Genomic DNA, 27651 nt, shown 5'->3' with positions numbered 1-27651 from the left:
AATCTCTGCCTCTTGGGTTCAAGTAATTCTCATGCCTCAGCTTCCCAAGTAACTAGGACTACAGGTGTGCACCACCATGCCGAGCTGAATTTTTGTATTTTTAGTAGATACAGGGTTTCACCATGTTGTCCAGGTTGGTCTCAAACTTCTGACCTCAAGTGATCTGCCCACCTCGGCCTCCCAAAGTGCCGGGATCACAGGCATGAGCCACCGCACCCGGCCAGACTATTTCCTCTAGGTGGTCCAATTGTTCCCTATGTGCTGCCTACATCTGGCATTCACACCTTCAAACTTCTGGTTGAGGCAAGGGAGGTGGCATGGGGCTAGTACTATAGGTCTCAGGTGGTGGTGGTGGTTTGAGCTATAAAGATACTAAGCTGGCCAAGAACAGTGGCTCACGCCTGTAATCCCAGCACTTTGGGAGGCCGAGGCAGGCGGATCACGAAATCAAGAGATAGAGACCATCCTGGCCAACATGTTGAAACCTCGTCTCTACTAAGAATACAAAAATTACCTGGGCGTGGTAGCGCGTGCCTGTAGTCCCAGCAACTCGGGAGCCTGAGGCAGAAGAATCGCTTGAACCTGTGAGGCGGAGGTTGCAGTGAGCAAAGACCGTGCCACTGCGCTCCAGCATGGCGACAGAGCGAGAGTCTGTCTCAAAAAAAAAAAAAAGATACTAAGCTGCCTGAAAGTTTGGGGCTCTGTTTATGAGCTTCCAGGACCCTTAATCTGGTCCCACTCTCACTGTACAATAGAGCTGTTTTTGTTTCCTGAGAGCTTCCCTCCAGTAAAGCTGCTTCCCACCTGTGCTCATCCCTCTGCCAGCTCAACTTCCTACTTGGGTCTTTACCTACAATTTCTTCCTCTGAAATGCCTCTCCCCTCCCCCATCACTGCTACCTCAATCCCGGTCATCCTATAAGGCTCATCTCAGGATTAGTCCACAATGATCTTTCCATGTTACTCTGAACTCCCACCATTGTTTTAGCTAATACTCTGCAATTTATGGTTGGAATTATACCACTTTGTCCCACTCCCTGTTTTACCTGTGTTACTTTGTGTCTTCAATGAGGCTCAAGGATGTTTGCGGAGGGCCATGTTAATCTGACCCTTCATTTGCGTTTATCACTAAACACAGTGCTGGGCACATTGGGTGCTCAGTGAATGCTGAAATAAAATAATAAATGGTGGCTTTGGGGAACCAGAGACAACTTCTCAGTCCCCCTGGGGACAAGGTGCTGAGGAATGATCCTGTAAACCGGCTCTCAGTTCCTTTCCCCATTCTTCTCTGGACACATCCCAACCAAGGCAAGGGCAGTGCCAGGCCCAGGCTAATAGAAGGTGTCTTGTGCTATGGGTTTTCCCAGGCTGGAAGGGCCCAGGGCCATTTCTGCTGGTGACACACCCCCAGGAAGTGCCCAAAGCCAAGCTAATGAGGCCTGGGACTACTTAGAGCTGCACTGGGGCTTGAGGAGCCAGGGGACAGGGGCAGCTACATCTTTTACAAGGACCATGGGAGGTGAGGAGGTGAGAGCATGAGGCAGCTCAGGCTGGCTTCAGCCCCTGCCCTTGGGACAGAAGGACACCCACAGAAACCAACAGAGGTGCTTACAGTTCCTGCAGTCTGCCCAGGGTCCGGATGGCCATGGGGAATTCCTGCAGCTCGTTATAATTCAGGTCTCTGGAACAGAAAGCAAAGCAGTCATTAGAGCAAAGGCTTAATGGGGCATGTCAGGGTCCCTGAGAAATGGAAACTTGGCTCTGGGCTTGGCCAGGGAGATGGGTTTTCCAATCTGTTGGATTCAGCGGCCAATGTCTGGAAACACATTTTTGGAATGTTTGTGCTCCATTCCTGTTCCACAAATCCTCAGGCATGGAATCTTCCTGGCTGCAGAACTGTTTTGAGGCAGAAGACACACTTCAGGGGTGCAGATACCTCCCTCAGAATAGACCCTGCCAACTGAAGAGAGCATCTCAAGCCTTTGGAGACATCAGAGGAGTGGAGGAAGGGGGAAGTGGGTGATCGTTAACATCTTATAACCAGCACTAGGGATTCCAGAAGGTTCCTCAGGTGACTACTGTGGTCTCCATCTGTGGTCTTTGCTGTCATCCTCTATAAAAATGGGGAGTGTTTCTTCTCTTTGGGTGAAGGCACAACTGCTATTTTCTCTTACACTTTTCTGTACTTTCCAGTTTTTGTTTTGTTTTGTTTTGTTTTGTTTTGTTTTGCAATGAGCATATATCGCACGTATAATCAGAAAACGATGAAGGTAATTTTAAAAAGGGGTAGTAACCCAAGTTGGCAAGAATGTGGGGAAACAAGCATTCTGATAAATTATTAGTGGGAATTAAATGTGTACAACCCTTTAGAAACTATTTGACGTCTTTTCAAATTAAAAGATTCATACCCAGGTACTCCAAGTCTAGGAATGTATAAGGATAAGTATAAGGTCGCTAAGAACAGCACTGCTTAGGCACCAGCGGCAAAGTATTGACCCATAAGTGACCACAGCTTCACTCCATCGACTCTTTTAAGGAAGCTTCTGTGTCCGTGCCTTTTGTGGAGATGACAGGGTAAGAGAAGGAAGAGAAATGGAAGAGGCTGAGGGTAACTTTTATTTTCTTCAGAAAAGATTTAGAATTGCTTGTGACAAATAGAAAAGAGCCCCAAAGACAGGGGAGCCCCAGGGAAAGAGGTGAGCATTTTGAGGGAGATAGTAAAGAGTGACTGGGAAGTAGAGAGTAAGAACTACAGGGTACTTCTAGAAAGTTGTACTCCCTGTTACGTAATAAGATCCCCTCTTAACCATCAAAGAGCTTCCAAAATTTTAAAGTTGGCTTTCATTTTACTCAGTAGTCAATGACTTAGCCCCATGTGGAAATGTGACTGATTTGGGGGTGTCTTGATGCCTCTTGAATCCTGTTTCTGGGTTCCTGGGGTTTGGCAATAGGTTGGGGGAAGACTCAGTTACAGCATTCCTCCCTAGCCTCCCAGGATGACCCCAGCCCACCTCCTCAGCCTTTTAAAGCCACCCGTGCCCTGACAACTTTCATGGTTGTCCATCCAATGCCAGGGCAGGGGGACCACGTGGAGGCCCTTTAATTACAGGTGACTTGGCAGGGTTCTGTGGATAAATACCATGTTAACACGGAGATAATGACAGGCTCCTCTGCGTGACAGGTCATTACACTTAATAGTCCACAGGCAGAGCCAGGAACCCAGCCCAAGGGCCAGAGGGGCAGTGACAAGCGTCTGGCAGCCAGTGAGCCAGATAATTGTCCCTCACTACACACACACACACACACACACACACACACACACACTAATTACCCGATTACCCTCAGACTGTCCTGGTGATCTTGGGTAATTATAGTAGAAAATCCCTTCTGCCTTGCTTCTCTTTGCTCCGTTCTCTAGTGAGTCAGACGCCTTTGCCTCTCATGCGTCAATCCTTGTTGATTCGCTCACAGAGAGGCTCCCACAGGCTGTGTGAAGGATGTGGTCAGGCAGAGGCCAGGATGTGTGCAAAGCACTTTGACTAAAACCAGAGGTATTGGAGTTGGAAACAGAGAGGAATTTTCATACTGTGGAGTTTCTGGAGTTCTACCAGGTGCTACAGAAAATGCCTAGAAAATCAGACTGGGAGAATTGAAGGATGGCAGCAGGGATGAAAGCGATGGCTTCCCTTTTTGGTCTTAAATTGTATACATGATTCTCGTATCTCAGGTTCCAAAAGCAGGTGTTCCCCCTCCATCTTGGCTCAGCTCACTCAGGAATTCTCCACTGTTACCTAGATTTCCCACAAATGACATGGAAGTATCTTTATTGAAAAGTCTTTTATTTTTTCTTTTTGAGATGGAGTCTTGCTCTGTCACCTGGGTTGGAGTCCAGTGGTGTAATCTCAGCTCACTGCAACCTCAATCTCCCAGGTTCAAGTGATTCTCCTGCCTCAGCCTCCTGAGTAGCTTGGATTATAGGCATGTGCCACCACGCCCAGCTAATTTTTGTATTTTTAGTAGAGACGGGGTTTCATCATGTTGCTCAGGCTGGTCTCAAACTCCTGACCTCAGGTGATCTGCCCACCTCGGTCACACAAAGTGCTGGGATTACAGGCATGAGCCACCGTGCCCAGCTGAAAAGTCTTCATATTGCATTATTATCTCAAATGCAAAGTATTGCTTTGTTCTGGCTTCAGAGACTTTGCCTGCTATTCCAAAGGCCTAGCATGCTCTTCCCCAAATACTTCCATGGTTTACTCACTGGCTTCATTCAGGTCTCTGCCCAAATTACACCTCATCAGAGAGCCCTTCTCTGACTATCTAAAATAGCATATCCTGTCATTTGCTATTCCTTTATCCAGTGGGGTAGATTAAAAATGATCACAAATCCTTTGCAGCTTCTCAAGATGTGACATCTACCTTGGGCTGGGATGGCCTTGTGACTGGCAAGATCCAACAGAATGAGATGGAAGTGATACAGTGTGACTTGGTCCCTAGTCACATGAGGCCTCACAGCCTCTGCCTTTGCTTTCTTAGAATGCTCCCACCACCATGTAAGAAATTCCAGGCTAGACTCTTGAATGATGAGGGCCATGTGCAGAGAGAAGACCAGCCGACAGCCAGTACCAAAGCCCCAGACATATGAGTGGCCTCCCTAGACCTCCTAGCCCTAGTTGAGTGTCCAGATGACTGCAACCTCATGAATGAGCCCAGGGGATGGTTCCAGCAGAAGAACCACCCTGATGAGCCAGCAAAGCCATAATTCATGAGAAATAATAAAGTGATATTGTAAGCCACTAAATTTTGGGGTGATTTGTTATGTAGCAATATAGAATGAGACAGCTTCCGTTCTTTCTCTTCACAGAACTTAGTCACCTGACATATATTTTTGTTTATTTTCTTCCCACCCAATTAGAATGAAAGCTCCTTGAAAATAAAAGCATTGTTTCATATTCTCTCTAAACACCAGAATAATCCTGGCATACAGCAGGAACTCAACAAATACTTGATGGATGAAGCAATGAAGACATCTAAATAAACTGATTAATGAAAACACTAATGGACTCTTAAGAGAATCTAGAGTATTTGGGGGAACATCCTTCAGATTTTGAGGCTGATGTTGCAAAAGACACAAGATAGTCCTGAGTGGCTTGCCTGGGGCCACAGAGACCATGGGATGGTTTCATGTGACTTTGCTATCATTGAGTCCTTATACAGTTCTTTTGGACCCATGTCCAGGCAATCCATTGGGTAGTTCCAGCCCTCCTTGGCAGTTTCTGGTCAGGAATTTTGCAGGAGTGGCCTAACAGGCAGTAGCAAAAGACATATGGCAAAAGGCATGTGAACTAGAAGTCTCTTTTTGTTGAGAAATGTGAAAGAATAAAAACTGTGCAAAGGTCAAAGAGAATTCTGCAAACTCCATGCCAATGAGACGGCCGGAATTTTCCCATTTGGACATCTACACAGATTTAATGACCTGGGAAATTGCCAAAGTCCTGCTTCATATAGTACCATGTAGATGTAATCTGTGCCTCTAATTGTCCAGGGAACATGTCTTTGCAACTCTCTCCGCTCCTGATGAAATCAACTCAGTGCAATGAACATTTTTTGCCTCCTCGAAATACACAAAGAATTCTGCTGGGTAAAGTGGAAGGTAGAGAGATGGGTTTAAAAAAATAAAACCCCACTCCTATCTAGACAAATGCACAAGATGATGAAAGAACATCTTTGATATGACTGTGGAGAGCACACGAAGCATCAGGACCTTCACAGACTGCAGTGATCACACAGAGCTGGGAAGACCATGAGGGCTTCATGGAAATGTGACATTTGAACCAGGTCTTGATAGAACAGCAGGATTTCAATACAAAGGGATGAACGGATCAAGGCAAGAGAGCATGATTTAGAGGAAGTGAGTGCTGTGGCGTCGTGTTTAGAAAAGAGCAAGCAATATAGCTTGGTTGGAGCAAAGGGCAATACTTGGAGGTAATTCTATAGGACTCTCTCCTCTGGACTGTTGTACACTTCTTATCTGCTATCCCTGCCTCCAAGTCATCCATATGATAACCTTGCTTGAGCACTGTATGTGTGCCAGCCCCTAAGTGTTTTGTCCGAATAATCTCTTAATCCTCACAACAGCCTCAAGAGGCAGTTACTACTATTATACCCATTTGACAGTTGAGGAAAGCGAGACACAGAGATTAAATTAGTCACTCAGTCACAGAACTGATACCTGTCTGTGGCAGACTCCACTGCCTGTAAGTCACAATCTACTCTTTCTTTTCTCCATAGCTGCACTGACCAATACAGTAGCCACTAGGCATGTGTGGCTATTCAAATGAACTACAAATAAATAAAATGTAAGATTTAGCTCTCAGTTTCACTAGCCACACTTCAAGTGCTCAATAGCAACACGTGGCTAGCAGCTATCATACGAGAAGAACAGATGCAGAACATTTCCGTCATCCCAGAAAGTTCTATAGGGCAGTGCTAGCTTATCGTAATAGGAAGAATGCCAGGAATGGAGCGAGAGTGGACTTCTCAGCCTCCCTCACAGTGGGTGTGTCAGAAGTGGTGCATACCGCATCTAGTCCAGGATTTATAAAATTGACAACTTGTCTCCTCACTGGTCTCTCTACCCTTCCACCAGCTAGAGGCCAAAAACTGTGAGGCCCTAGAGGTGGCAAGCTCCCAAGAAGCCAGATCCCTGAGTCATCACATGGACGAGGGCCACCTGCCAAAAAGACACACTCTCCTTAGACTGTTACATGATCCAGAAATAAACTTCTATTGTGTTTGTGCCATTATCCATGTTTCAGTCTATATGTCACAGCCATTTAGCCTACCTGAACTAATTCGGTGTCACAGCCAGGATTTGAACCCTGGCAGTGTGAGTCTGAAGCCACACTCTTAGCAACTACACATCTGCCAGAAAGACCTTTTTAAAATGCAAAACTGAGTCTGTCATTCTCCTGTTGAAAAATCTGGAAAGGCTTCCAGAACAAGGGCTTACAGACAAAATCCAAATCCCTTAATGGGCTCCGATGCCCTTAACTAATCCCTCAGCTTCATCTGCCATTTCAGTTCTCCATGGGTTGTGCCATTTTCACACCCTTGTGTAGCTACTTGCGCCTCTCATGCCCTCAGCCTGAAATACCCTTGCACCACATCCATAGCTATTAAATCCTAGTCATCCTTTGAAGTCCAGCTCAAATATAACTTTCTCCCTCAATCCAACCCAATCCCTGTAGTCAGAAGGAGTCACTCACTCTCTCGGAACTTTTCTGGGATTTCTTCCTCTCCATGCATAGCATTACAATGGTAATGATAGTGGAGGTAATAATAGTAATTACTATGCATTAGTCATGGTTCTAGGTGATTTGCATATATTAATTCATTTAATTGCCATGCCAACCCTTTGAGGTAGGTAACATAATGACCTCCATTTTGGAGATGAGAAACTGAGGCACAGAGGGAGATAATCACTTGACCACAGTTCCACAGCTAGAAGGGTGGGGATTGAAGCCCAGGCAGTTTGAGTCTACAGTTGGGTTTTCTACATGCATATTGTCTCCCCAATGAGACAGGAAGTTTGTTGAGGTTGGGAAGCATATGGGTTAACTTTTGGATGTTAACTTTAACTTCAGTCCTTCCCCATCTGCTTCTAGCTCCCGGGAGCAGGAGACAGAACAACGAACTCTTCCTGGGCTACTGGCTGGTTGTGGGCTGTTAAAGATAATAGTCTATTAAGCCATGGACGTGTGCCACAGCCCAGGCACAAGGCCACACATGTGAATGTTCACTGTTGTAGGATGACCATTTGAGTCCACTGTGCAGCGTCTCAAGATGAGGGCTCCTTTGGCCTTGGTAGCTGGCTGCTTCATGGCAGTGTCTCGGCCTTTGGGAATAGACTCTAACACACGGACTCTCGGTGACTGCAGGGAAGGCCTCCCCTGGCACCAGGCTCAGCGTGTATCTTCCATTGCAGGATGGCTTATGATGCCCTAAGCTTCAGCTGGAAAACTCATCCATGGCTTACTAGACTATTATCTTTAACAGCCCACAACCAGCCAGCAGCCCAGGAAGGGTTCATTGTTCTGTCTCCTGCTCCTGGGAGCTAGAAGCAGATGGGGAAGGACTGAAGTTAAAGAGAAACCTCTTCCAACTCCAGCCAGAGCTCAGTCTGGAAGCTGCAGCTGTCCATAGCTAAGACACCCCCCTTCATCTGCTGGGCTGTTTCTAGCCAAATCTAATCAAAACAGATGGCAAATTCATGCAATCAGTAAAAGTAGCTGAGAAGGCAACCCCAGCCCTAAGCTGTTCAAGGACCCAAATGCCCAATTTTCTCTTTTCCATCAGGTTATGCAGAAATGGCCAACTTCAGAGATCTCTGGAGAGCCTCACTGTAGATTCAGATGTAGATTCAAACGACAGAGCTGGCAGGATTTTACAGTCATCCTATCCAGTTCCTTCGTTTTCTTTTTCTTTTTTTCTTTTTTCTTTTCTTTTTTTTTTTTTTTTTGAGATAGAGTTTTGCTCTTGTTGCCCAGGCTGGAATGCAATGGTGCAATCTCGGCTCACTACACCCTCCTCCTCCTGGGCTCAAATGATTCTCCTATATCAGCCTCCCGAGTAGCTGGGATTACAGGCATGCACCACCATGCCCAGCTAATTTTGTGTTTTTAGTAGAGATGGGGTTTCTCCATGTTGGTCAGGCTGGTCTCAAACTTCTGACCTCAGGTGATCCACCCACCTCAGTCTCCCAAATTGCTGGGATTACAGCCGTAAGCCACCACACCCGGCCCCCCTCCCCCTTTTTTTATTGATGAGGAAATTAGCTTGGAGAGAGGAGGTAAATTGCTGCAAGTTCCAGAGCCAGGATTCAAACTCAGGCCTCTTGGCTCCTGGTTTAAAACACTTTCCTATATTCTACACAGAGCTGGATCCTGACTAGGCTCTAAGTAGCAGGGCTAAGAAAAAAGTTTTAGGGAGAGAGGATAAATGGACGTGGAGGATTGGGCTTCTGCAGGCATTTCTTTTGGTGCTTATAAGCATGTCAAAGCCAAATAACTATGATTTGGAAGTTAAATGTCTTTTTGTATGTTATCTGTGTTAGAGAGAGCTCTTGTCTTCTGTGCACCAACAGGATCATCTTGAACAAATCTCTTAATTTTCTTAGCTCATTTCTTCACCTGTAAATGGGACATAACCATTGCATAAGACTGCTCTGTTCACCTGGTCCAGAGACTAGCACAGAGTAGATGTTCAAATAATGCCAATTCCTTTGATCTCTTCCTTTTACTAGACATAAGCTACTAGAACAGACACTTTCATTCTTTAGATGCTACGAAAGTCAGCACGCAAGTTGGCCCATCTCCTTTTCATAGCAACTAAGAAAGATGAATATCATTAATTGGGTTTCCACTCACATTTTTATTCTCAAGGCTAACATTTGTGTTTATTACTGAATCATAGATAAGGGCACATGGGGGAATATGGGTGAGCCCAGCTCCCCATTGTGAAATACAAAACACAGAAATTTTAGATAGATTGTAAACTCTGAATTGCCTTTTATCTCCCGAAAGCCTGGAACAAAGGCAAGCTAGCACAGTGAATACATGTCTTAATTGCTTTTCTCATACTGCAGACAGAGCCTCTGTCCTAAATATGACTCCACGTGCTTGGGGCAGATAACTGGGTGAGCCAAGAACCAACCAAAATTTTATGACTAATAGTATTGTTTTACCTTCTAAACAATCTACATAAAAGGCCACCCATTAACAAATGCAGCAATGAGTAAAGTTGTCATTAGTTTCCATTGAGAGACACAGATACAACCTCCCTCCTTCCACCTACATTCTCTTTCTCACCAGAGAGAAAACTCAGAATCTACCTGAAGCAATAGCAGCGCTGATTTTAAAGAAAATGACTGGTCTCTGAGATTGAGATTACTTGTTGCCCTGCCCTAATGAAGCACCTGGAACCACAGAACCCTAGAATCAGAAGGGAGGTAAAATATAATAATCCAACCTGCCCCCAAAGGAGGAATCATCTCTGAGATTCTGGCCCAATGAGGATCCAGTTTGTACTAGAACTATCTAAAGGGCAAGGCACTCACTGACATGCTGGGTGTCTCTGGTGCTGTCACTGTTGGGCCACTCTGCAGATTAAGTAATCCTTCCTTACCATCAGCTGGAGTGCCCATCTTCACTTCCCTGCTTAGCCCTCATCCTGTCAGCTGGAAGAGCATAAAATGTAATCTGCCTTCCAAAGATGATCATTGTTCTCTATCCAAGGCTTCTCTTCAGTTTTTTGAATCACATTTTGTGACACTTCATATTCTCACCACCCTTCCCAGGAGACCCTTTGCCACGCTTAAGATATGGCACCCAGAACAGGATCCAGTTCTCTGGATGCAATCAGACCTCTGTGGGCAACATCTCTCTCACCTGGATGTTTGAGGCCTGTTAATACAGGAGACCTGAAGGCTCTGAGGTGTTCCTGACCACAGCAGAATGTGGCCTGATAATCTTTCCCAGAGACTTGGACCTGCCAGTCAAAGGCTAGGGTCTTGCAGTTCTGACCAACTGGCATGTGGGAAGGTGACCTGGACCAAAGGGAGGGCCAAGGGACCATCCTTGTGGGTTCAGTCCATATCCAGGCCATTTCTCCAAGACAGCATGGGATACCTGTGCCAGCTCCTGGACTGTGAGAGGACTGACTAGAGGATACTTACATCTAGGGTTCAGAGAAGAGGTCTGGGCTAGAGACTGCATATCTCAGAGTATAGATGTGACTGGGGCTGGGAAGAACCTTAGATGTTAGATAGTCCAATGCCTCCCAGTACAGATGGGAAAACTGAAGCCCAGAGAGGATAAAGATTTGCCAGGAGCCATACATCTATTGTTGGAACAGTTGTTCACCAAACATTTATTGAGTACCTTCCCTGTGCCTGGCACTGGGTCAAGAGCTGCAAATATAAAAGTGAATAAAACTCATGGAGAGATAGGAGGCAGGCAATTAAGTGAGTAAACAAATTATTGGGATATCAGATTGTGGTGCGTGCTATGGAAAAAAATTAAGTAGAAAACGGAGAGTGCTGGGAATGGAGGTTGCAAAGTGGTGACCAGGGAGGATACTTAAAAGGTGACATTTGAGCAAAGTCTTGGAGGAGGTAAGGAAGTAAACCAAGTGGATAATGGTGGAAAGAACATTCCAGACAAAAGGAACAGGCTTGATGCAGGAGCAAACGTAGTATATTCAAGGAGGCCATCACGCCTGGAGTAGATTGAGGAAGGAGTGACACCAGAGAGGCAGCAAGGGGCCACAGCATCTGAGGCCTTGTAGACCAGTACAGAATATTGGCTTTTTTTTCTGGAGTATGATGAGGAATCACTGGAGGGTTTGGAACAGAAAAGTAACATGACCTGATTTGTATACTAAAAGAGTCACTCTGGTTGTTGTGTTGAAAATAGATTGTAGGATGACAAGAATGAAAGCAGAGTGACCAGATAGAAGGTCACTGCAATAACCCAGGTGAGAGAAGGATGGCGGCTTAGAGCATCGTGGTAGCAGTGGAAGGGGTGAGAAGTGGTCAGATTATTAATATAGTTGGAAGATGGGGCTAATGGAGTTTGCTGACAGCTTGGATGTGGGATGTGAGAGAAAGAGAGTTGTTTTGGATGACTCCAAGGTTTGGGCCTGAGTAACTGTAGGAGTAAAGCTGCCATCACTGAGCTGGGGAAGACTTCTGGTGGGATGGGTTCACAGAAAGACTCCGGGGTTCAGTCTGGAAGTCTGGATATTTGTTAGATATCCAGTGAGCACATTAAGAGGGCCTTTGAATATTTAAGTCTGGAGTTCAGGAGATAGGTCTGGGCTGGAGCCATCAGCAAACATACAAGACCAGATGAGAACACGGAGGGAGAGAGCGTAAACAGAACTTGAGTCTTGGGAGAACTTGAGCCTTGGGACATGCCAAGGTTAAGGGGTTAGGGTGATGAGGTCAGAAATGCTGGAAACAGTGCATTTATGATAAGTTTAAAAGAACTCAGGACTTCTACTCTAGAACCCTTTAGTCTCTGTGACAGCAGGGGCTATATTTTGTTGTTCATAAATGTTTTCCCAGTGCCTATAATGGTGGCCTGGCATATACTAAAAACTTAATAAATATGTATGGAATGAGTAAATCTAAAGAAACAGAAGTAAAGAGAGTGGTAATCTTTAATTCTTACCAGCTCCTCCTTCCTACAGATATGGGAGGGCCAGACCTGAACTTCGTTTCCTCTCCGTGACATTTACTAAGGAACCTGTGGGCCAATCCTCCCCATCCCCCTTAACCTCCCTTCCTCTCCATTCTAGACCAGCTGGCTGGGGTGCCTGTGGGAGCAGTCGGCGGAGGGGGTAGAGTTCACAGCGGAAGTTTTGTCCCCATTGCCAGCAGGGGAGGGAGAGGCAGCAATGACAGGAGCAGTGACCTTGGCTACCCCCACACCAGGGCAATGGGAAAGGGAATGTTGTGCTGGGAAGAACTATTAATAACTCGTCACGGTCACAGAACGCAACACAAACTCATTGGGCAGCTCAATTTTCTGCCTGTTAAAAGTTATTAGTGGTTCTGTGGGGGAAGCCAGAAAAAATTTATATGGAACAATAAATACCTCTATAAGCCACAGAACCTTACAAATTTGCAGCTAATAAACCCACAAATGTAAGATGATTAAGAACTGGCAAGGAAAGAGAGTTCCTTGATTCTTAGCCTCAAGAGGCAGTGTGGTCTAATGGGCTGACACTGGGCCAAAGGCAGAGAAATCCAAGTTCTAATCCTGGCTCTTAATTAGCTGGGTGTCCTTGGGCAAGTCATCCACCCTCTGTCTCAGTTTCCCATCTGTAACATGAGGATACACAGTTCCTGCCTTGTCTTTCTCAACAAGTGATTGGGGGGATAAATAAGTTATGAGACAAGACAGCCTTTCAGAAAAAAATATTTCTAATTCTCTTAACTGCAGGTAATTATTATTCACCCAGTAACTAGTGGGACTATCAGCACTTACCTTGAGATACAAAGGCAAATTTGCAAGATTCATCTGGACCTCTGCCCCAAGCCATTAGCCTGTCCCCAGAGGGCTCTGTCATAGAGCCCACCAGGATAGCTGTATAGTGGGTTGAAACATATGTAGCCCCCAGAAGATATGTCCAAACCTGGTACCTGTGAATGTGAGCTTATTTGGAAAAAGGGCCTCTGCAGCAGGAATTAAAGATCTCAAGATGAGATCATCCTTGGTTAACATGGTGGGCCCCAAATCCAATGGCAAATGTTCTTACAAGAAGATGAGACACACAGAGGAGAGACACAGAAGAAAACAAAAAAAGGCAACCTGAAGATAGAGTAAGAGATTGGAGTGACGGGTCTACAAGTCAAGGATTGCCACCAGACACCAGAAGTGAGGTGAGAGGCATGGCATGGATTCCGCCTCAAACCCTCCAGAAGGCACCATCCCTGCTAACACCTTGATTTTGGACTTCTGACCTCTAGAACTGTGGGAGAATAAGTTGCCTTTTTTTTTTTTTTTTTTTTTGAGACAGAATCTCACTGTGTCGCCCAGGCTGGAGTGCAGTGGTGCAATCTCGGCTTACTGCAAGCTCTGCCTTCCGGGTTCATGCCATTCTCCTGCCTCAGCCTCCCGAGTAGCTGAGACTACAGTCGCCCACCACCACGCCCGGCTTTTTTGTATTTTTAGTAGAGACGGGGTTTCACCCTGTTAGCCAGGATGGTCTCGATTTCCTGACCTCGTGATCCGCCCGCCTTGGCCTCCCAAAGTGCTGGGATTACAGGCATGAGCCACCACGCCAGGCCGTTGCTGTTTTCTTAAGCCACAAAATTTGTGGTAATTTGTTATGGCAGCCACAGGAAATTAACACAGTAGCTATGCCTTGACTGCCTGGAAATTCCCATCCATCCTACAGAGGAGATAAGACACAGCATGGACCAGTGTGAAATGACACGTCTGGGTAACATCCTCCCAGCCACCTTAGGGAAGGGAAGCCAACATAAATCAAGCACCTATAATGTTCCAGGCCCCATGTGAAGTCATCTCATTTAATACAATCCTTGCCAACAATCTTCTCAATTGAAAACTATTATCCCCATTTTCTATTTGTGGAAACCGAGGCTCTTGAGAAGTCAGGTGACTTATGCCTGTCACATGCTGGTGGCGGAGCCAGGATTTGAATCTAGGTCTGCTGAGTCAAGATGAATCCTCATTCTACCCCGGGAAGAACCCCGAGCCCTGGGAGGACCTCGGTGGAAGTCCACCTGGTTTCCTGTCCCTGGCCAAAGGCTGACATCAGGGCCAGGAGTGAGGCGTAGGCCAGATACTCTCAGAACCGAGTCAGAGCCAGTTTCCTATTGGCATTAGCAGTTTCAAAGACACACAGAGAGAGGAACATTTTCTAGCTACAGTCACTGTTGAAGTAAAAATGTTCTGTGGAAACAGATCACCAGAGCATCCGTCACCAGAGGAGATTTGATGTGGAAGGTACAATTTTGTATTATAAGGCAGAATTCAATACATTTCTTCTTTGCTCTCTTCCCATCCCAGGCCCCTGTTGAATGCCGGTCCTGATTTAGAGAGACAGCTGGGGCCAGATTTCTGTTCTCACTATGGCCCCAGGCTCTCCTCCAAAGGGAAGTGTTCAGCGAGCACAGGGCTCCAGTTGGGCCTGATTTGTTCAATGAGGTTATAACAAGGCCCAGGGAGCATCATCCAGGCCCAAGAGAGGTGAGACACTGTTGTCCCCGGGTCCATCCTGGGCCCTGTCCCCTCCTGGGTTCTAGCTGAGATTCAGCCATCAAGTTCCAGATCTAGAGCATGAGGGTGGGCCCTTTAGGATGCAATTGGGTTTGCTAGACCTTTTCTTTTCTTGCAAAGATTTTTAAAGATTAGCTGTCAGGCTAGACTAGCTCCTCATGGCCTCCAGGCACACATTTCTAAACACTGACCTAGGGTTTCAGGTCCTGAAACCTCCCGGGAAAACCTTCCTAAAAATGTTCTTCAGCATGCTCTCTTATCTCTCAGTCTAGATACCTGGGAAGTCCTACGATTGAGCTGACCTTGACAGAACCTCGTGCTAAATGAAGCAACGTGTTATGAAGCAAGAGGTATGGTTTCTAGTGGTTTACCATCACTTACAAACTATAGAGACGTGGCAACTCACCCCCAAATACCTACATTTGGTCTGATCTGGTAAGTGGAAATGCTACTTCACAGTCTGGGGGCTAGACCACCTCTGATTCTCAATTTCCCAGCAAGTGGGCGTCATCCTCATTGTGGAAGTAGAAAGGAGTTGTGGATGCAGGATGGAGCATGACCTGTCTGCTTCTGGCTGAGGTTTCTTGGCAAAGTCTGGAATGATGATGACTACATCAGGAGAAATGTCCTAGGAGCTTCCTTCCTACGAGGTCAGACTTCTCCAGAGGACAGCAAGGTTTCTGCAGGAAGGGGGTGGGGCAGGTGAAGTTGGCATGATTTGTTCTGCTAAGCAAGAGACAGGTCTCAACAGTGCCCATCCCCTGAACCCTGCCCAAATCACTTGAATTTGTTGGCCCTTTTTGAGTAAAAGAGAGCATGGTGTATGTCTCTCCCACTTTCCCCCATCTCTGCAGCAGCCCATGTGTAGATGAAGGAAGTGAGGCTCACAGAGGTGAAGTTACTTCCTCTGGCTGACCCAACTTGCAGAGGCAAAGCCAGGGTTGGAAGCCAAACAGCCTGGTCTCCAGAGCTGAGGGCATAACAGAGGCCGTGTTGCTGCAGGTGCATTTGTGATGGGCATTTCTGTGCTGTGCTGGGTTGTGGTGTGGGGCTGCCTATGTGGAGTGAGGATCATGTAGGGCTTGCAACCTGTGGCACGTGTGTTGCATGTGCACATGATTGGCTGTGCAGTTCCAGATGCCTGTGTGACCACGCGTGTGCATGCCCACACCTGGCCCCTCCTCCCCAGGTGGTATGGCTGGGGGCTGCTTTCCCCACTTAGAGGAGTCTGCAGAGGAGCCAAACCACAGCTCCAGCCAAACCGCAGCTCGGGCCGCAGGGGTTTGATCTTCCCTCTGCTGCTGGAGATGAGAGAAGTCTAAGTGGCAGAAATTTACGGGGCCTGAGGGAGAAATACCCTTCCAGTGAGAAGCTCACATGAAAAGCTCCAGAGTAATAACTGAGGCTGCAAAGCGTGCCAATTATGCAACAATTAAAAGGTTTGACTATCATTTCTTTCTCCTTTTATTCTCCCATCTACTCCTCCCCCTGCCACATCTGGCTGCCCCTGCAGGCTCCCCAGCAAAAGCTCTGGGGAACAGAGGATAAAAAACACACTTTTCCCCTTTTTAATTGGAGATCAAAAGTTGGAAGAAGAACTCACCCCCTCAAGGGCAGGAAGAAAGGGGTATTGTTGAGATGGAGGCCCTCAGAGGAGGGGATGGGAAAGGAGAAAGGAGTGCAGGGCAGGTTCCTATACAGCTTGTCAGGGTCTGTAAGAATTTTACACACATCATCTCACTTAATCCACAGGCCAACCCTGCAAGATTAGTTTATTACTGGCATTATGTTTCAGATTAGAAAATGGAGACTCACAGAGGCAAATGATTTGACCAAGGTCACACAGCTGGTAGAACTGGCATTGTACCCCAGGCTGTCTGATGCCAAGGGCTTTGCCACCAGGTTCCTAGCTTTGGCTTTCCCATTGGTAAAGTGGGTGCAGGACCTGGGCTTTGTGTGATGGAATCAAGTGCTCCCGTAGATGAAAGGTACAGTGGGTGCTTAGCGGCAGGATTGCTCTGTAATTCAGCCAGCAGCAGCTGAGCCAAATGCCCTGCACGGCAATCCAGTGGCTAATTGAGAAAGAATTAGGCAGTGTGCCCCAAAAGTGAAGAAACAGCTGCTAGTTGGCTTTTTAGAGGTGCCAACACACAGCCAGTATATGTATCCCCTCCCCAACTGATTTCCCAGCAGAGCTAACAGCGCCCACACTCCAGGGCCCATGGCATTGGACTCCCTCCTGCCCTGCTCATCCATGGCAACTCCAAACACTGCCCTAAAAGCTCTTATATCTCCTGAGGGAGGGTGGCTGTGGGGGCACAGGCTTTTGCAGGGTAATGACCATCTCTTACATCCAGGATTCCCCCAAACAGCTGGCACATAGCAGGCTCACACAGCTCACATTTGACTCAGACAAAACAGGACAGCAGGCTCTACCCTAGGGATTTTCATGTATGTTTTCTCATTAACACACCCTAGATCTGCTCTGTCTCTAACTGATGGAGTAACTCTGGGCAGGCCATGACACCTCCCTGGACATCAATTTTCTCAGATGTTGATTGAGTGGGCTAGACTGTCCAGAGTTAACTGCCCAGCTGTCTATGACAGCTAGAGAGGGAGGAACATGTAGCCCAAGTCACGCACAGTGGCAGGGAGAGGTTCCGATCATCCTGCCTCCAGGCTGGGACATGTCCCCCACACTTCAGTCCTCAGTCTTCAAGAGGGTGAGCATGCCGGCAAAGCTGGGCTGGCTCTGCCATTTCTCCTGCTTCAGGCTGAGCCCAAGAAAGCAGCCACACTCCTGGGTCTTGTGCCCACAGGAAAAAAGAGTGGAGCTTGGGTCTCAGCCTCCCCATTACTTTTCCCTGTACCACCACAAATGCCGTCAGCCCAGGCCTCCTGGGATAGGTTTTGCTAAATGGTTTTCCCCAATACATTGCTTCCCAGGTCACGGCTTGACTCGCAGCATTTTCTCCTCTGCTGCTTTGGATTCTTGAAAACCCATCACCTCAGGAGTGATGTCCTGGGGTATGTCGGTGGGGGTGGAGAATAAGGGGGGTTGGTTATGGAGAGCGAGGTGGAGCAAGTGGGGGGCAAGAGAAACTGTGGCCATCCCCCCCCACACCATGAGCTCTACCGCAACCTTAGTGGCTCACACTTGGTGACCTGGGGGTCCTTCTTTCCCCATCGCCCCTCTCCCAGGCCTGTACCAGGTGGCTGTGGTAGCCAGCTCCCCCATGGGAGCTGAGGGACCCCAGCTGGCACAGACGACCACACTTAGAGAGCCCAGCCAGTTGTTTGCTCAAGTGGGGCCCACTCAGCCCACTGTGCGGGGGCTGGCAGGACTCCAGAGGAAATGATGGGAGGGTTTGGGTGCATTCTGACCTTAACTGAATTCCAGGATGATGATGTGTGAATAATATGGCTTTTTGAGAGTCAACAGCTTGGGTGCTTTTTATAGTCAGGCTGGAGCGCTGAATGGGCCATCTCCCCGTTAATCATTTAGCTAGTTAGATCAACTGGCAAACAATCCCAGCATTACTCTGTGATATTACTCTCCCTTCCGTCAGCAGCCACCCTTACACAGATATCAAAACTGCCATCAAGTCAGCCCCAGTCCTACCCCCATGCCTTCTATTCCCCAGGCTTCACATTCTAATTCCTCGAGCTTCTTGCAATTTCCATTTCTGTCCAGAATTTTCATTATTTTGGTGGTCTCTGCCCACAGGGAGATCCCAGGTTCCTACTCCCTGGGCTGTTCTGAACTCCCAGAGGGCACATTCTGACCACCTGAAGGAGGAAGAAATCCATTATCAGTGATATTCCAGAGAAAGTGCCAGGGAGGGGCATGTGGGTGATTAAGCCCGGGGCCAGACCCCAGCACCTAGGCCTGCTGGCTCTTCCCTCTGTGTGCTCCCTCCACTCCAGGACTCCAGGCTTTCATCACCAGGCAGGACAGAGTTTGACCAAGACCTCAAAACTCACAGTGTCTCCAGATTGTGCAGCCCCTCGAAGCTGTGGGTCCCCAGATGCTGGATGCGGTTGTTATGCAAATGCCTGCACGGGAAGGAAAGACGCATCAGAATGGGTGCTGACAGCACTGGGGCCAGGGAATGGAAGAGCACACAGTGGCATGAGTGGGAAAGTGGAGGCAGAAGCATGGACAGAATGACCCTAATGGTCCATCCCTTTGTTTCTAGGAACAAACTGACTGGCCAAGACTGACTTCTGAAACCACAATCTCCAAGGCTAGATTGACCATAGGCTACCCCATTTTGATTTCCTATTAAAGGAAAAAGGGAGAGGAAAGCCTCAGGCCAAAGCTAAAGCAAGTTCCCCCTAAGCTCTAGGAGACAGTTCTGATGTCAGAGGGGCTCAAGTCTGAGGCTTCTTCTATGGCCGGGCTCCCCAGGACCCAGTCTGCCTGACTCAGTGGCCAGACGTACTTACGGGAGCCAACAGCAAACCACTGCAGACAACATATAATTAAAGGCGAAGCTTTCTGTTACAATTGGAGAGAGCTACAGATACACTCAGAGAACAGGCAGATTGGTGAGGCCAGAGGAATCAAGGCAGGCTTTATAGAGGTGGTGATCCAGAGCAGGGCCCTGAAGGACAGATGAACTGAACAAGCAGAGGGAAGGGCATTCCAGGCAAAGGGGGACCCAAGGTGATGCAGCTTGAACTGGACAGAGCTATCCAAGCATAAGCCAGAAAAAAACAACATTGCATGGAAATTATGAAAACATACAACAGGGAAACTGAGAGCAAGAAGAAAGAGGATGCAAAAGGCAGGCAAAGTTTCAAGCCTAGAAGAAAAGATAACTAATGGATCAGGAACACAAAGAAAATTTTCACAGTAGCCTTCTGCTACAAAACAATCCAATAAAACATTATTTCAAAGACAAATGTTCTTAAGTGAAAGGAAAAATGACACAGTAGATTAAGGAAATAAATTGAGGACCAACACTACGTCACTAAAAAACGAGTCAATAAATGTAAAACGAGGGACAGTACAGACACTGCTAAAAATTGAATTGGTGTCAGAGAGAAAACTTGAGATAATCATGATGACTATGGTTGAATGAGACAAAAATGTTAAAACAAAACTAAATGCTGAAGACATAAAGGTGATTTAACACAAGCATAATTGATGTTTCTGGAGCAGAGAATCCAAAAATGAGACTGAAGATATATTCAGACATAATACAAAAAAATCTCTAAGATGACGAAAGAATGGAATCTGCAGCTCAAAAGCATATATTGTTCCAGGATAATTAAATACTGACTATTCTATACTGTGACATATCCTAGTTAAACTATTAAATTCAAGAATTTAAAAACATCTTCAGGCAGAAGAAGGAAATCATTGACAAGGGGAAGAAAATCAGGCTGGCCTCCAAGATGTTGTTTAAATATAAAGACAATGGGCAGGCCTCATCCAACATAGATGGTTAAGGACGGGACTCCTGCGAGCCTGGGGATTTAAAGCTTCTGTCTGTCTTCCCCATCCTTACCCACCTGCTCCATGAGGTTCCGTTTCAGGAGACAGACTCCTGTCCCAAGGGAGCTTCTGATCCAAAGGGGAAAACACCGCCTTTTGGGAGTGATCTCCCCTTAATTTTTCCCATTTCTTTCACACCTATAAACCAATTGTCATCAAACTCTATCATTCTTCTTGCCTCCTGTTGAACTTCCATCTCCATTTTCCACCCTCTTCTGCCTCCCCCAGTATCTCAGGTCCAAACTGTCTCAGCTAAACATCCAGCTCCTCCCTCCAACTTCCTCCCCTAGACCACTCATTCAACCCTGGCATCTTGGGCACCCCAAATGGCCCAGTCTGGGGGAGGTGTTGAGGCTTATAGCCCAGATAAAGAGACAAGATTACACACATGATACCACTGCTGTCCAACTAAGTGCTACCTAGTGGTCCTGTTGGTGCCAGAGCAGTGGTGAGGGGTGTTCCACATGTGGCAGAGCAACCTGGATGATGAAAGTTCAGGGTTGGGTTGAAGAGAAGCTCCTTCTCTTCCACCCTACTTGCCTGCTCACACCGCCAGCCAGGCCCCTGTACAATCCTTGATTTTTAACCAAATATCTTTCTTGCTTCCCATCATGTCCAGTCTTCCTTTTCTTCCTCCTGGGCCTTCCTACAGCTACAGCTCATCCTGTAGTCCCTGGACAGCATTCCCCAGCTTCCTGTCCACTTCACAAGTCACCCTCTGCTAAAAGCCTCTCTCCTCCATCCCATGAGTTAGAGGCAGGTGAAGGACAAAGGGATAATGTTTCTAGCCTCTCCCCATGCAAAGGGACCAGCTTTTCTCTATCAGCTTTGCTCCCACACCAGTAGGTTTTCTTTCCTTAGTCCCTTGTCCCTCTTTGTCCTCAGTGGGCTTCCCCCTCAATACCTCCTAGATCTATAACAGGCCCGACTTACAGGCCAATTCCTTGGCTCCCACCCAAACTTTGGAGTCACCCATGACCTGCCTTCTTCTTGGTCTTCTACCCTCTGAAAATCTCTCAATCAGGTCAATTCTTCCTTCAAAACAGCCCTCACAGTCATGCCGTCCCTTCCATCCCTTCTACCACCTCCTTAAACTAACTGGACTTTGACCAAGAACCTCTGAACTGACCTTCCTGTCTCCAGTCTGCCTCGGTTCCAATCCAGCCTTCAAATTAATCTTCCTAAAATACTCCATTTTAACCCTTGCCTGAAAACCTTCAAGCTTCCCCCACCCACACGGGCAGATAGAAGCCAAGCTCTCTGTTCTGACGTTGCAAGTCCCAACATGCCCCTTTCCAGCTTCTTCTCCTGAGCTCTGCATGGGGACCCTCTGCTCCAGCCAGACTGGCGTGGTTACTGGCAGTCAAACACACTTACTCTCCCCTCCGTGTCTTTATTGCTATCTGCTTGGAATGTCCTCATTCTCTTCATTTCACCATCTTTCCAGGCCCAGGTCCCACCCCACCTCCCCCAGGAAGCCTCCCTCCCCTCCACCTCAGCCTTCCCACCATACCTATGCTGCTATGAGTCTGAACTTATCATCTGACTGTGTTAGCATAAGTTACACTACATCATTCATTATTTTTTCCCCATATTTATTCTGTTCTTTCAACTGGACGGAAAGCTCCTCAAGGGCAGTGGCTATATCTCATAGTTTTTTGAGTTTTCAGTATACCACATGGGGGCTCAATAAATGCCTGCTCCTGCTCATCCATCTGGGGCCAACCATGAAGTTCTTATTTCTCCAGTAATCTCACCACTCACAGAGGCCTGACCCCACCCCCTTACGATGTCACGGGGATATCACCAAAGTTAGAACCAATCACCTTGTTCTGTTTACCCTCTATAAATACCCCCAACTCCGTGACTCGCAGAAGAAGGGAGGGTAAGGCATCCTGACAGAAGAATATAGTCCACAAGGATATTCATCTTGGTTCTCCAGCTTCCCAGGACAGAGAATTAGACAAACAAATTGGTGCCCGCCTTTCATCTCTCAAATGGAACTAGGTATCATCCATTCCCTCGCTTAGAAAATCACACCAGATCTTCAAAAGTGGGGGGCGGGAGGAATGTTACCATTCAGTAGCGTCACTAACACGCATGTTCCTAAGCCATGTTCCTGCAGCAATTAGTGTGTAACCCAAAGCAATTATACATGACCTCCAAGCCCTTTTAGTAATTACCCTATGAACTTACCAATCATTCATAGCAATTAGCTGGGAGCTAATTTGCCCTCTAAAATTCCCACTGGGAAGGCAGAGTTAACCCCAGTCCCCAGTTCCTGCCAGGGATGATATCTCCCAGGTAATTACAGTGATGGGGTTTTGCTGTCTAATTATAAGTGATGGCTTTTCTCTGCTTCTTAAGGCCTGGGAAATGAGATGAATTTATCCCATCTCTGTGCCAAAGCATATGACTGCATCATCTAATTGTCAAATATGGTAGAAATTACTTAAGAAATTCTTGACTTATATTTCAGTTATCATGGTATAGTTATTATATGTGCAAGGCAAGAAAATAATAGCTTAATTTCTATTTGTAGTACCCTGGCCCTTTAGTGACCCTCAGAGCATTTTTCAAGCTCTCATGTCATTCGACCTCATGATAACCCTATGGGATCAACAGGGAATGATCATCCTCATGCTTTTCCAAAGGGAGACCAGAAGGTTTAGCAACATGCAAAGAAGAGCAAAGCTAGCCAGACTCCAATCCAATTCAGGTAAACATGCAGCCCCCAGCCCCCAGCAGAACCCCACTGGGGATGGGGAACAGAGCAGCACTCACAGCACCACAAGGCTGGTGAGATTCTGGAAGGCGTAGTCGGGGATGTGGCTGATGCGGTTGAGGGCCAGGGTCATGGCCTGCAGGGCAGGGAGGTTGTTGAGGGCCCTGACAGGGATCTCCGTGAGTGCATTGTCATCCAGCCAGAGGTGGCGGAGGGAGGACAGCCCCTCAAAGCTCCTCTCCGGGACCAGGGAGATGAGGTTGGCATCTAGGCGCCTGGTGGAAGAGAGGATGGAGAGGGGTCAATCCAAGGCAAGATGCAGACCAAGCTTTGGGGCTAGACTGGGCCAGCCAGGCCCTCAAAAGGGCCTTTGAGGTTCCCTGGGACTAAAGTTGTGACATGTATCCTGTATCCCACCTCTTCGAGTTCCCATAGTTGGCTCCATTCCAACCCATAGTTTTTGGTTTTTGGCGGGGGGGAGGAGATAGAGTCTCACTCTGTTGCCCAGGTTGGAGTGCAGTGGCACGATCTTGGCTCACTGCAACCTCCACCTCCCACCAGCCAATAGTTCTTGATCCTCTATGCCATATGTTTCCACGAATGATCCCCCTTCTTCCTCTCAGACCCAAGGCTGAACCCATAGCCTGTTTGTGAATAGCCAGTATTTTCCTTCACATCCATACTCCCGGGTTTCCAAACCCTTGCTCTCTGAGTGTGACCTTGACCTTCCTAACTCTTCTGTGATGGTCCAAGACCATATAATGGAGATGTTCTCAGCATTGGCAGAGGGAAATGTCCTCCCTCTGAACCAACCCAAAGAAAAATGCCTCCCCAAAAGTGTAAGCCCTTCCCTGTCACCCATCCCTAGCACCACCTGTTCCTTGTCCCTTCAAGGGCCCAGGGGCAAGGGGCTCTTGCTAAAGTCCTGGGGCTTCTTGCTCAGTCGATGACCTCTGGGAGTCTCCTGCATGCCACAGTTGAAGTTCTTGATTAGCTGCCTCTCAGAACAGCTGAACAGATGGTGGGTGATCCTGCTTTTGCATAACCAGAGATTCTAGGGTGATACGAGGATTACTGATGGGAGCCCTAGAAGATCTTAGCAGCCCAGCAAAACAAGGAGATTTTCAACCTTAGCTTTTTACAGATGTGCCCAGGCCATGATAGCCTTTATCAATATGCTACTGTCTCTGAGCCCCAGGTTGGGACTTGGGCTGAACCCCTATTGCCCTAAGCTGATGGTCTCACAGGGACCAGACAAACTGACCTGTACCATGGATCTATTGCTGGACTTTCCTATGTTGAAGCGAGGCTTGGCCCTGAGCCATGGTCCTCCTGCATAGCCATATAGCATTGAAGCCATGGAAACCCCAGCCTTATCCACAAAGGCCCTACAGCCCCATAATCCTGAACCCAAAGGAGAAGTGATGTGATCAGTAGGGTGGGATGGGGTGATCTTTCATCCCAACAGCACAAGCCCCCTTGTAGAAGGTCCAGTAGTGCTTCTGTCTTTTCCCTAAGCATCTCACCAGTGCTCTGTCTGTGAAGACCTCAAGCACCATTGGGAAATACTCCCTGGCTCACCAGCAAGGGGACCATGGGTGGATGGGCCAACACTGCAGTCTTGGGTGTGAAAGCGCATTCACCAGGACATTCTTCGAAAGCTGTAGTTAGGAAACCCTTCCCACCCACATCAAACCTGACATGATGGGACCAAAGGCCCTTCAGTGAGTGCCCTCTGCTGGCAAGGCCTGTCACCTTGGACATGATTCTCCAGTGGTGGCCATCACAGCCTTGATGGTCTGTGGCTGAACCACCCTGGGGAGCTTCGTGCAAATGTGGACTCCCATGGACCATTAGCCCCAGCATCACCTGGAAGCTTGTTAGAAATGCAGAATTTTAGGCCGCACCCCAGACTTACTCAATCAGAACCTGGATTTTAACCTGACTCCCAGGTGATTCATTGATTCATCAGCACATTAATGTTTTTAAAGCACTGAGCTAGGTTTTCTAGATCTTATGCTCCCATATAATGACCTTGGATTGCTGGAGAAGACAGGAAGACTGAATGAGGATGTAGAAAGCCATTTCCTGCTGTGATTAGTGCTCAGCTGGTCCTGGGAGCCCTTGTTCTTGGATTTGATCATCAATTACTCCAGAAGATGAGGGCTGTACCTCAACCTCCTGCATAAATGACCATAGCAGGCACTACGTTCAGCTGTGAACTCCCAGCACCCAGCACAATGCCTAGTTTGCAGATGGCACTCAATGTTTTTAAATAAATGGGCAATAAATAAATGAGTGAATAAATGCCCTCTAAATTCTCTGCTTCCAAGCCTCAAACTGATGGCCTGACCAAGCACACCAGTAGGCTAGAGGAGACCTGGACAGCCCCCCTTACCAGGGATGGTTGGGGATCCAGGCTGTCCTGCTTTGACACCCCATTCCATTGTGGTGAGGGCTCTCATCTGCAGATGCCCAACCAGCAGATGCCCAGACACTCCTCCTGACCTTGGGATGGCCCTTTCCATGGGAGCAGCATCTTAGTCCCAGATTTTCCAGAGACCACAGACAGATCCCTAAGCCCTGAGTCTTGCTTAGGACCACAAAGAAAAAGTCACATTTGAGATGGCCTTCTTAAGGTAGGATAGAATTTCAACAAGGAGAGATGGAAAGGGGTGTCATGAATGAGGGCCTCAAGGGAAGATAATGCAGGTCCAGTGTGGATGGGGGAAGGGAACACAGATTTCGGATATCCTTAAGAGGGCAAATTGATGGCCGGGCTCAGTGGCTCACACCTGTAATCCCAGCACTTTGGGAGGCTGAGGTGAGCGGATCACCTGAGGTCGGGAGTTCAAGACCAGCCTGACCAATGTAGGGAAACCCCGTCTCTACTAAAAATACAAAATTAGCTGGGCATGGTTGCACATGCCTGTAATCTCAGCTACTCAAGAGGCTGAGGCAGGAGAATTGCTTGAACCTGGGAGGCAGAGGTTGCAGTGAGCCGAGATCACACCATTGCACTCCAGCCTGGGTGACAAGAGTGAAACTCCATCTCAAAAAAATAAAAAAGAGGTCAAATTGATAAGGCCCAGCAACCCATTGGATGTGGGGCCAGGGAGGGGCTAGGGCCTGACACTTCTCACAGATCCGGGCCTTGCTCTCTGCTACTGCCTCCCTAATGGGTAAATTAACAGATCTAGGAAGCCTCATTCCCTAAGGGGGGGGGCAGTACCTCCTTCTCCAAAGCTCAGGGCAGAGAACATCCCTACAGTGACAACCATGACACCAATATTAATCACTGTCTCCATTTATTGAGTCCTTGTCATATGCCAGGTATACAATACCAGGTACTCTGTCCTATATCTTCTCAAAAATGAAATTGAGGTAGCTCTGATTAGCCCCATTTTACAGAGAGATTAAGCCCCCCAAGGCCCCACAGCTAGTAAGCTGCAGGGCTTAAATCTGAACCCAAGTTGTCTAACGTCAAAATTTATGTGCCTCACCATTGTGTAGTGTTGGCACTGAGGTGCATGAGGGGAGGTAAGAACCTGTTCACCTGGGACAGCCTGGGATATCAGGGCAGAGACTGTGGCTGAGCCAAGAAGATGGCCACGTACCGTAAGGAGGTGCTAGGAGGCAGGCAGGAAGTGGGTCAGGGCAGGGCAAGGGGAAAACTTATTCTGTGATCTTAGGGGGCACTTGGAAGTGGCCTTTGCTATGCATGTGCCTATGTGTGAGTACACACGTTTGCCAGTCACATGCATGTGCACATTCATACATGTAACCTACAGTCCCGATTAGTCCATCTCCTGCATTTTGTGTAACCCATAGGCAGGAGAGCTTGGGAAGGGCCCTTTTGCCAGGCTGGGCCAAGCATGGCAGTGGCTTAAAACAGGGCCTCACTTTCTCAGTCTCTTAGGGAAGGGCCGGGTGGGCTGAGCCTTCAGGCCTTTTTCTGCTCTGTCAGGGAGGATCCATCTTCTGTCCTGGCTTATGGTATCCTGAAGGGGCAAGGTGGAGTAGCCGAGGGCTGGAGAGGGGAGGTGTTTGCAGCCCTACTCCTGGTACTTGGGAACTGGGACACACCAAAGGAGAAAGGGAAGCAAACTGGCAAATGAAGAAGGTGGAATGAGCACATGGAAGAAACTGGCCAGGCCTGTGTTTGTGTTTGGGGTGAGCAGAGAGTCGGGGCATTTACACTCAGGCCAGGTGGGCTTGGGGGTGGGGCGTGGACCCAGGGTAGCACTGCCAGATATAGCAAATAAAATAACACGCTGCCCATTTAAATTTGAATTTCAGATAAATAACAATTTTTAGCATAAATATGTCCCGTGTAATATTTGGGACAATGCCCAGTTAAATCTGAATTTCAGATAAGCAAGTATAAGTTTGAGTAAGTCCCATGCAACATTTGTATTTTATCTGGCAGCTCTGACCCAGGGGGCTCCTGTGATGTGGAAGGTGTGGGCTTCGCCATGACACAGATGTAGCCACAAATCCCCTCCTTCAGCCTTTTGTGTTGCTTCCCTCAGCTGTATGGTTTGATGACCTGCCCACCCAAGAGACTGTGAGGACAAACACCCTCTTAGAGGGAGACTCCACGAAGCACAGAGG

The 27651-nt window shown here is 47.6% G+C and overlaps 1 protein-coding gene across 3 annotated transcripts in view; it reads right to left on the bottom strand.

Moving 5' to 3' along the window:
• The window catches only part of LGR6 (leucine rich repeat containing G protein-coupled receptor 6), a 124215-nt gene that overhangs the window by 20665 nt on the left and 75899 nt on the right, over window positions 1-27651 (bottom strand). For 2 of the 3 annotated variants that reach the window (XM_017896505.1, XM_017896507.1), the window contains 3 exons: window positions 23097-23312; window positions 18794-18865; window positions 1612-1680 (listed from right to left, as the gene is read on the bottom strand). In XM_017896505.1, coding sequence (XP_017751994.1) covers window positions 1612-1680; window positions 18794-18865; window positions 23097-23312 — 357 coding nt within the window. The remainder of the gene's footprint in view (window positions 1-1611; window positions 1681-18793; window positions 18866-23096; window positions 23313-27651) is intronic. The other variant, XM_017896506.1, reaches the window with a different exon arrangement.

This window comes from Rhinopithecus bieti, unplaced genomic scaffold (assembly GCF_001698545.2).
Source record: "Rhinopithecus bieti isolate Rb0 unplaced genomic scaffold, ASM169854v2 scaffold_24392, whole genome shotgun sequence".
NCBI lineage: Eukaryota > Metazoa > Chordata > Mammalia > Primates > Cercopithecidae > Rhinopithecus > Rhinopithecus bieti.
This window is presented reverse-complemented; position numbering and strand designations above follow the sequence as displayed.